General features: G+C 31.2%; 1 protein-coding gene across 1 annotated transcript; it reads left to right on the plus strand.

Moving 5' to 3' along the window:
• Positions 1-273: 273 nt before the first annotated feature.
• On the plus strand, positions 274-1,210 carry LOC111614591. The gene has a single exon (XM_023355962.1). It carries the CDS (start codon positions 523-525, stop codon positions 1,012-1,014), a length of 492 nt encoding a protein of 163 aa, XP_023211730.1. The 5' UTR covers positions 274-522; the 3' UTR covers positions 1,015-1,210.
• The last annotated feature ends 9,790 nt before the right edge of the window (positions 1,211-11,000 follow it).

Consider the following 11,000-nt stretch of genomic DNA (forward strand, 5'->3'; position numbering starts at 1 on the left):
AACTTTTAAGTAAACACTTTCAGACTTTCATCTGTCTGTATTCTATTTCACAGAATCTCTCTTATCCAGAAACAGAAAAAATTTTTTCCATATTTTCATCCTATTTTTCTCTATACAGTATAATGGAAATATACAAATGTGAATATGTTGCTTTTAAAGTGTTAGTGAACACAATTCAAAATCAGAAGATGCTGCCAATGATGAAGATCTTTATGATAAAGTTGGAAACAACTAACCACAAATATCACGTGCTCTAAGTTTTTCATCAAAAAGATTGATCTCACCTATAGAGGACTCTTGGAGGAACATTATTTTTGACAATCAGTTTACAAGCTATCCACTTGTACAAAGTCTACTAAACGACCATAAACTGACAGGTTGTTGAGACAATGAAAAAAATCAAAAGAGAAATTCCAACACACTTCAAAGAGGCAAAAGGTCAGCAGAAAAATTAAGTCTTTTTGGATTCCAAAAGGATATAACTTTGGTGTCTTATGTTCCTAAAAAAATGGAATAGTAGTGATGCTGCTCTCAAGCATGCATTATGATGCAAAAATTGATGAGATCACAGGTGATGAAAGAAAACCAAAAATTATTTTTCTTTACAATATCACCAAAGGTGGTGTAGATACTGTTGGTCAGTTATGTGCTACATATAGCATAGCCAGAAACAGCAGGCACTGGCTTTTGACTTTGTTTTCTGCATTGATGAATATAGCAGGAATAAATGCTCAAGAAGTTTATGAAAATAATACAGCAACTGGAATGATCCGAAGGGCCTTCATCAAAGCAATGGGCCTGAAGCTTATTGAACCTTATAATTTGCAAAAACAAGGCAACAAGCATCTCACAACTGAGCTGAAACTAAGATTGAAACGTTTAACAAAACAAAGCAGAGATGACCAACCTCCTGCCAAATTATCACAAAAGCAACGTTTCCAAGAAAAAAGACAGAAAAAACAGATTTCAGTGCAACAAGTGTCAAAAGTATCTACAGGAGGCCCTCAACTTTAGCATAATTCGCTATTTGGCACATTTTTAAAATTCAACTTTTTAACCTATCCTACATTGTTCCCGAAAATATTCGTGCTGACCTCATTGACCTGCGTGGGCGATCCCGAATATTTTCGTGTTTATATTGGAACGTTTTTGATACTAGATGTCGCTATGCGTCACAATTTTTATATTAAAACAAACTTTTAAAATATAATTTTTTTTGTTTCTGTATTATTCNTTATATGATCTATAGACAAATATCACACTAGATGAGTAAGTAAAAATATACGAGTAAGAATTTTACAAGAAATCGAAAACTTAGTGAAAGGATCAGTGGCGTAGCGTGGGTGTCAGCCGCCCGGGGCAAAGGAAAATTTCGCCGTCCCCTTATTTAGGTATCTCGACGTGACAATCTGTCACATAATTTTACCGTGTTATACGAGGCTCTTTTAGCGTGTTATACGAACACGATTGCAATTTTTCCGCCATGTTATACGAATCCGTCTTATATGAACCCGTTTTATAGGGGTCTATTGTACTTTAACATTTACATTAGTCACCCTGACGGTCTTGTATGCGATGTTTCTGACAAATCTAAACCATCGCTTGTGTATTGCAATTTCAATTTCACCGAGTTTTCAAATTTTACAGATACAGTAGAGCGTCGATTATCCGAATCAATTGGGGACTGGGGTTGTTCGGGGAAAAAATCGATGTTTCGGATGACCGATTATGTAAGAAAAATATATTAACCTATCCCATGTTGAAATTTTTCTCCGTTGCGTGTCGCTTCGCGTTGAATTTTCGTCGATGTTAAGCCAAACGAAGACTATTGCATCGTTAAAAATTATTTTTTTTATTTTGTACAAACAAAATAAATACAGTAGAGCGTCGATTTTCCGAAAGTCAATCATCCGAAAGATTTCCAGTCGGCAAATTTAAATTTTCGCCAGTGCTGTGGAGCTTCAATCTTTGGCTATGTNTAATTCGACTCAACATTTCCAAAATACGTATATTTTTTCGTAGTTTTATAGGAATCGTAATTATAGGGACCGTAATTATAGGGGGGTCGACTGTACTCGATAAATCTATTACAGTATTTCCTTTCTAAAACTATTTCAGCAATTCGGGCTTCATTTCTTTACGAATGTAATAAAATCAAATGTAATTTTTTAAACAATATATATACAGGAAATCCTCGTTAATTCGAAATTCCATTAGTTCGTAATTTTACATTTTTCCCGTTCGGGGATATAGAGATTTAATGTTAAGAAATTCGGTTAGTTCGAAATATGGCTGCTTCGAAATTCAAAGTGAAAATTCTGTCCAAACTGTGATATGCATATGTTAATTAACTTGTTCGTTTAGATCAGGGATCACCAAACTACGGCCCACGAGGTCAGTTCATCCGGCCCGCTGCAGCATCGTGCCACAAATGAGGTAAAATATAATTATTTATGGAAATATCATAGATTGTAGATAAACTTACTATGTAGAAAAAACTATAAGTGCAAGTAAAAGTCCAATATGATTTTTGCATCAGACAATAATATAATTTTTAGGAAAATCAGTGAAATAAAAAATTCGGCGACTTTTTGCGACTTTGGATATCAGAGCGCTTTTTGTGTAAGTACAGTACCTGCAATGAAGTTTCTAAGGAAAGCGATTGCGAGCTTGCTGCAGCGATCGTGTTTGTGTATTGGTAAATAAATATGTCGGTTGTCTTTATTTTTTGTGTATTCAGTGTAATGTATTGACCAAAATAAGTTATGCGGCCCACTGTGAAAAAAGTTTGGTGACCCTGGTTTAGATCGAAGAGCTTACATTGCTGTAAGAGAACAATAGACCAAGAAAAACTTTAATCTGGTCAATATGTCTTTGCTTTTACGTTAGCACATTTTCGGATGTCAGCTTACATGTGGACTACCTCTTTTTTTTTCTCTTATTTCATAAAATACGGCTGGGTTTCGGGACTCAAAAATTGGGCTATAAGTAGCAGATTGAGATATTTGAAGGGTTCTAGGCTACTACTTTTGGGAGACTTACTACTTTTTGAGTCACTTTAGAAATAATTTTGGCTACAATTCGAGGAATTCTGCTTTATTTTTTTATAAAATCTATCTGCAACTTGTAAAGTTCTCATCGAACACGTGCTGTTACTTGCAATTTATTTATATTGTTATTATTAATTAACGAAAACAGCATTCTGTATGCGTAGCCGTATTCCATTTGCTTAAGTGTTGATTTTGAATAATTAAACTGGTAGAGTTCCTAATTGCTCGTTTAGTTTGTATATAGTTAATTGGGGCTTCCATATCCTCATCTATCTAATGGAGGATGGACGACAGTGGAAATTTATGGGTCTACAATTATTTCAAATTGCAGTCCAACCAGATCGCAACAGCAAATCTCGTTGGACTGCAATGCCTGAAGAAATGTTAATTATCTTAGGCTGCGTACACACTAGGCGTTTTTAAACGCGCGTTTAAAAACGCCTAGTGTGTACGCAGCCTAAGATAATTAACATTTCTTCAGGCATTGCAGTCCAACGAGATTTGCTGTTGCGATCTGGTTGGACTGCAATTTGAAATAATTGTAGACCCATAAATTTCCACTGTCGTCCATCCTCCATTAGATAGATGAGGATATGGAAGCCCCAATTAACTATATACAAACTAAACGAGCAATTAGGAACTCTACCAGTTTAATTATTCAAAATCAACACTTAAGCAAATGGAATACGGCTACGCATACAGAATGCTGTTTTCGTTAATTAATAATAACAATATAAATAAATTGCAAGTAACAGCACGTGTTCGATGAGAACTTTACAAGTTGCAGATAGATTTTATAAAAAAATAAAGCAGAATTCCTCGAATTGTAGCCAAAATTATTTCTAAAGTGACTCAAAAAGTAGTAAGTCTCCCAAAAGTAGTAGCCTAGAACCCTTCAAATATCTCAATCTGCTACTTATAGCCCAATTTTTGAGTCCCGAAACCCAGCCGTATTTTATGAAATAAGAGAAAAAAAAAGAGGTAGTCCACATGTAAGCTGACATCCGAAAATGTGCTAACGTAAAAGCAAAGACATATTGACCAGATTAAAGTTTTTCTTGGTCTATTGTTCTCTTACAGCAATGTAAGCTCTTCGATCTAAACCAGGGTCACCAAACTTTTTTCACAGTGGGCCGCATAACTTATTTTGGTCAATACATTACACTGAATACACAAAAAATAAAGACAACCGACATATTTATTTACCAATACACAAACACGATCGCTGCAGCAAGCTCGTAATCTTAGAAACTTCCTTGCAGGTAGTTACACAAAAAGCGATCTGATATCCAAAGTCGCCGAATATTTTACAGTATAAGCAATTTTTGAATAAATTCTCCCTTTTTCTCTTGTATATTTTTTTATTTAAGTCACTTTTTAAAATATAAAACTCGTGAAAATAGCATTTAGTTTTGATAAAAGCACTGTCAGAGAATAATATAAATATTTATAGATGAAAATACATACACGAACCTGAACGAAACCTGAAAAATATGATTTTTCTTTCCATCCGAGTGGTATTTAAAATCTCTTTTATAACGCACATCCAATATTACGTTGGAAAAGAAATATAATTTTAAAATATTCTATTCAGATTTTATTTTAAAATTTTAACATAATTAATATAAGCCATTGTTAAAGTTACATACGTTTTAACTTTTTAAGCTGTTTTGTATATAATAGATATAAAAATAGTCTATTTACTCATAAGACTATGTATTGGATTTCGAAACAATTCCAAAACACTATTCTTCTAATGCGCATGTCGGAGGAGTTAGCATGCTATTTCGTATGTGAATATTTGCGGATTGTTAATCATTTTGCGATTTACTCTGTGATAACGAAAAGGGCATGCTACATCGATATAAACTTCATAAAATTATAATTATTATTCCAGTGAAATTTTAATGATTTCGCCGAACGAATATCTTTAGCTCGACAGTAACTGGTTTGACTTTTCTACAGTACTTGAAAAATGAGGGAGAAATATAACTAGGACATTCTTTTCTCATCAAGCAACATTCTATCTCCTGCATAAATGGTAAGTGTAGCATCTCACAATTAACATATAGTAAAATGCTATGAAATTATAAATATATATTCTATTGAAAAAAATACATTTAAAATTGCTATTGTAATTGAGTATTATATATACTCAATTACAATAGTACTTCCTTAGTAATAAGTCATCGTAGCGATAAGTTGACGTCGTATTAATTTTTAAACTCCATATATAACCGATTATAGCAATGTTTTCAAATAAATTTCTATATTCAGTATTAATATGAGCAATGTCTGAAACATATATATGTCAAAATAAACCTTCAGTTTTACAAAAATAAATTTTGTAATGTGTAATATATTAAATTATGAAATGGACAGTACAATTATTTACTTAGTTATATGTGTTATTAGGTTAAGTTTTTATAAATGAATTGTTGCTAATTTGAATAGATATTGACAAAAATATATGTTGTTTATATTTATCTCTGTACAGTGTAGTAATATATAAAAACAATAAAACTTTTGACATTTTAATATAATTTTCCTCATTTAAATTTGGTGAAGTATATGATGATAAATTATTTGCCATTGTATCATTCTAATATATTCTATATTCATTCAAAATTATTATTATTTTAATGAGAAATAATGTCTGTGCAGATTCAAAACTTTTCAAAAGTAAATACTATATACTTTTTATTTTGTTGTTGTTAAAATTGTAATTTTTGTTTATAATCTTTAAGCCTGTTTCCAGTTTTATTGTTTAATTTAATAGTAATTAATTTTATTTTATAATAATGAAATTATCAAAAACATTTTTTATATTAGTTATAAACTTAGAATTAAATTAGAAAACTATACATACATTTAAATATGAACATATTACAACAAAGTTGAAAAAATGATAGAAAAGAAATAAGGAAAATATATTATATGAACACAAATTCTACAATTGAATTTAAGAAAAAATATTTTCAAGTGTTTAAACTAAGTTGTCATGACATTTATGTTGTCTATATCTGCAAATTATAATGAAAGTATATACACATGATAACTAGTTGAAAACTAAGAAAGTAATTAACTAATATTATTTTAACTTTCAAGTTGAAAATTTATCGTTTTATTATAGTTTGTAGTTCTTGACAATGTGAATATCATGACAAGTTAGTTCAGACACTTGGAAAATTTTTTTTCTTAAATTCATTTGTAAAATTCATGTTCATATAATATATTTTTCTTATCTAAGTATAAAACTGAGAAAAAAGTAAATAAAATATAAAATTGAGGAGCATAAGGAACTTAAGATTTATACATGAGGATATCATTGATATTGATAATCTGATGATATAAACATTTTATGTCCAATCAATGTAAGAGCTAAATTTCTGTGCCATTATTTACTATTGAACTGAAAATTAATAATCTATTTTATACACATCTTTTGTTGACTATAGTAGTTTTAATGTACACAATAGAAGACTGTATTAAGGAAAATAAATTGTATTTGATATTAAACAAATCAAATGATGAAAATAAAAAGTGTACACCTCCTTATCTTGTTAGCATATAGTTTAATTTCCTCTATGGAATCGGTAGAAGTTAAGCAAGAATGTATTTTAATTCAGCATAGACTAGCATTTTAATAAATAATGACTCTCATTTCAATTAAATCATGTACTGTACTATAAGACATTTATGAAGTGAAAATGAAGTAATTGAATGCATCTATTTTTGTTCTCAGCCACTTTTGCTTTAAGATCTTGTTTTCTCAATTACTTATAATATACTGGATAAATATTTCAAGCCTTTCTGAATGAAAAATCTCTTTTACAATTTTTAATGCAAGAACTAAAAAATGACTGAATTAGATTCTCTCCTTCCTGTTCTTTGTCTTCTGTTGTTACTTCATTGTTGTCTTCATTGTGTTGGAATTCTTACTTAAACTATTTAAAAGTTATATTTCTCTTTTCTTCAATTCTGATTATTTGGTCAAAAAGAATGCAATCTTTGGAATTTATGTTCACTTCTGCATCTTCTACAATGACTTGAAGTTGCTGCTGGGGCTGAAGATCTTTGTCTTCCTCAGAAACTGAAAAGCTCTTCAATCAAGCCTTTTTAAAGCATTTTAAACAAGATTTTTCTACTGCTTGAGTGATACTATCAGTTCTTCAGTGGTATCCAATACTGGTTGCATTCAGCAGAGTCAACAGTTGTAACTGAACAAAGGTCTTTCAATCAGTAGCTGTTACATAGTTACATCTGCTGAACAATGAGTGACGTATGCATTGGAACAAAATGCAGCCATCATTGGTCAGTTTCAGGTAGCAATAGGTAGCATAAATGGAAGACATTACTAAATATGACGTTAAAATACCAAACATGTTCTGAAATAGTGCTACTGTAGAGGGCATTCAGCAGAAAAATACTCAACAGTTCTGAAACTGTTCAGTTCACTGAACATAGCCACTGAAAACATTGCAGATGTTTCCAAATTTCGGGTGTTGCTTTCAGCCTGAATCATCAATTGTTGATAATGAGCTTTAATAATGATCCCTTAATCTAAGGGCTGAAAAATTCATATAGTGTTGTTGGGAAAAAACACCGATTTAACATTTGTAATTGTTATGTGAGGACGAATGTAACATTATCCAGAAATAAAATAAAATTTATATTTTTCTATTGAAATTATGTAGCCAGTTTTCCATTGTGGTAGCTATCATCCAGGCATTTGCATTAAATTCTTATATCACTGACATTTTTTTATTAATTTTTCCAAAATACCTGGGTGATTTTAATTTTTCTGTGACTAATGGTTTTTCAAATTCATCTTTATATTGCAACATAGAAAGAGTATCTGTCTTTCTTTGGACATCATTCCTCCCAAACATTTTTCATGTCTTAGCACAATGTTGCTTGGTAACAATTCTCTAAAATAGTGTTGTCTCATTACAATTGTACAAATCATGGAGATCATATCTAAAAACAATTTAGTATTTTTTCCAAGTTGTCATAATTTCAGGATCAATATCTCTAGCATCTACACAAATTTTTAAAAAGAGTTCCATGTCTGTTTCTGAATTTTTCTTGCCATTTTGTAGAAACCTTAAAATCTGTCAAACCTTATTAATGAGCAGGCTCCAGAGCTTTTTTCTGTAAAATAGGTCCTGACAGTGGAATGTTTTTTGTTCTCATTGCTATGGACCATTCCTGCACACTGTTGTTCAGATCTTCATATAGCTTGGAGTGTGTTCCTATTTTTGACCTGCTAATTGAACTTTGTTTCCATTGATTTCAGACAGCTTCTTTTTTAGACCGAAGATTGTACTATACGTCTTGGTTTTATCAATTCTGTACTTTTCACATATTGTTTTTATATTAAATCTAGAATCTTTTCATTGAGTGTTAGACACACTGTAAATTATATAGCACTTATAATCTGAAAATGTTTTAAAATATTGTACATTACACTGATTTATAACTAAGAAACATTCTGTATTTACCTTTAAGTCAATGAAGTTATATAGTTCACTTGATGGTTCTTTAACCATTTGTAAATTAGTCTTGATCCTTTCCTCTGTTTCTTACAAAACGTACCTCTATAGCATTTTTATGTCAATGTGCAAGGCCTCCAAAAAGGTAGCTTTGATGAGTTTCCTGTCCTTTTATACCCTCATCCCTGGTTTTTTATCGTATTTCTAAGGACTTTCCTATCTCTTCCAATGAAAAGGGCTGAATAGCCAAATTACTTTTGATCCATTCTGTGGATGCCACTGAGTTTTCCCCTCTATCACCTGTCATATCTTTCTCCATATCATTACCCAAGTAAGTACAACATACCCTCCACTGGTCATGTTCCTATATGTAACATTAGTGGTCATGAGGGGTATATGTAACTCCTTTGTTATAATTAAAATATTTATCCATCTGTTTAACAGACATATATAAAATTTATTGTAAACATATGTCTATCAATCTTGAAATCATGCTGTCTTTCTTTCACTTCAGTGTATTAATATAACTTTGTAAGAGGGTTGAGAAACAACAAGAACACTTGTTTTTTTAAGTTGCAGAGGCCTGTTTTTAAAAAGTAACCAAATGATTGAGATTATAAAATTTTTTATTTTATTTTTGCTGTTTAATAGTTTTTTACATTTAAAAGAAACTGAAAATTATAAAGCAGAATGTGTATGAACAAAAACATGTGATTGTTAGCAACATCAATTTTTATCTATTTATCACACACAATCATGGTCTGAAGCATTATCTGGTTTATCACTAGCACATTCTTCACAACAAGGAATAATATGATTAAGGCATACAGGTGGCCCTTGACTTTTGCACATAATTGATTCCTGAAAGTGTGTGTGAATGTTGAATGTTCGAAATTAGAGGGATGTAAAAAAATACGCACCAAAAACTGTTTTAAAGTGTTTATTTATTAATACGTATGCATAATGAAGTTAACAAGGTGTGTTTAAGTGCTTTTGGGCATTTTCTTTATAAACTTGTCAAGAGTTAGTTGAATACCACCTCTTTTTTTTCTTTTCTTGATAAAAATTTCTATAACATGCTGTGATCTTTCTCATTCGCCCTACTTACTTGAGATATACATTCTCCATTGGGATCACATTCTTCCATAATAGTCAAAAATTTGTCAGGATGCATAAAGGCTTCATTCATCCTGACAAATGTTCAAAATAAAGTATTCATTTGACAGAGGTACTGAGTGAGATTCAATCAACTCATTAACATCTTCATTGTTGACGTCCAAGTTTAGTTCATTCATTAGGCTAACTATTTCATCTGTGATAGTTTATGGTATTTCTTCAAAATTTATAAAATCACTCATTATTTGTGGGCATAATTGTTTCCAGGAACCTTTCATTGTCGACTCTTTTATTTCAGCTCACGAGTCTCCAATATTGTTTATTGCGTTCCATATCTTATAGTTCTTCCAAAAATCTGTTAATGTTGGCCCATCTTCCCTGTCAGTTGCTTTGATGGCCTTAGTCAATATTGTCCTCATATAATATTGTTTAAATGTGGCTATCACCGTTTGGTCCATGGGCTGTATGAGGAAGGTAGTATTGGGAGGAAGAAACACAACATTGATTTCCATGTATAAATTCTGCAGAGATTTTGGGTGTTCTGGAGCATTGTCTAAGATTAATAATGCTTTAAATTGTAAATTATAATTTTTACAATAGTGCTTAACTGTCTGCATGAAATGTAAAGGGAATCAATCTTTAAATATTAATGCAGTAACCCAGGCATTTTATTTGATTTCCAAATGACTGGAAACAATTCTTTATCTTTACCTTTCAATGCTCTAGGATTTTCTACTTGGTAAACTAACAATGGCTTCAATTTTAAATCACCAGCTAAGTTTTCACCAAGAAGCAATGTCAATCGGTTTTTGGAAGGTTTATGTCCAGGGGCAACTGATTCTTCCTTCGATAAAAATGTACAATTAGGCATTTTTTTCAAAATAAACCCGTCTCATCTACATTGAATATTTGGCTAGGAGAATATTCTCCATCTACAATAATTTTGGACAATGAGGAAATAAATTTTTTCACAGCATCTTTATCTGCATCAGCCGATTCTCCAGTGAATTTAATATTATGCAAAGAATATCTCATTTTAAATTTGTCGAACCAGCCATTACTTGTTTGAAACACCTTGTTAGAATCTTCATGCAAACTAAGATAATTAGCTTGAATAATTGAAAAACTCAGAGGTACATTATTTTGATGTTGATCATCAATCCATGATGACAAAGATCTTTCATTTCATCCATTACTATGCCGTGTCTTTTGGAAACAATCTTTGAAGATATATTTCCACAATTTTGAACATATTCCTTAATTTTACTCTTATTTTTCAAAATTGAGCATATTGTAGATCTGTTTACATCATACAAATGTCCGATTGAAGCAAAAGATT

The sequence above is a fragment of the Centruroides sculpturatus genome, unplaced genomic scaffold (assembly GCF_000671375.1).
Source record: "Centruroides sculpturatus isolate CEXI.00-Female unplaced genomic scaffold, Cexi_2.0 scaffold768, whole genome shotgun sequence".
Taxonomy (NCBI): domain Eukaryota; kingdom Metazoa; phylum Arthropoda; class Arachnida; order Scorpiones; family Buthidae; genus Centruroides; species Centruroides sculpturatus.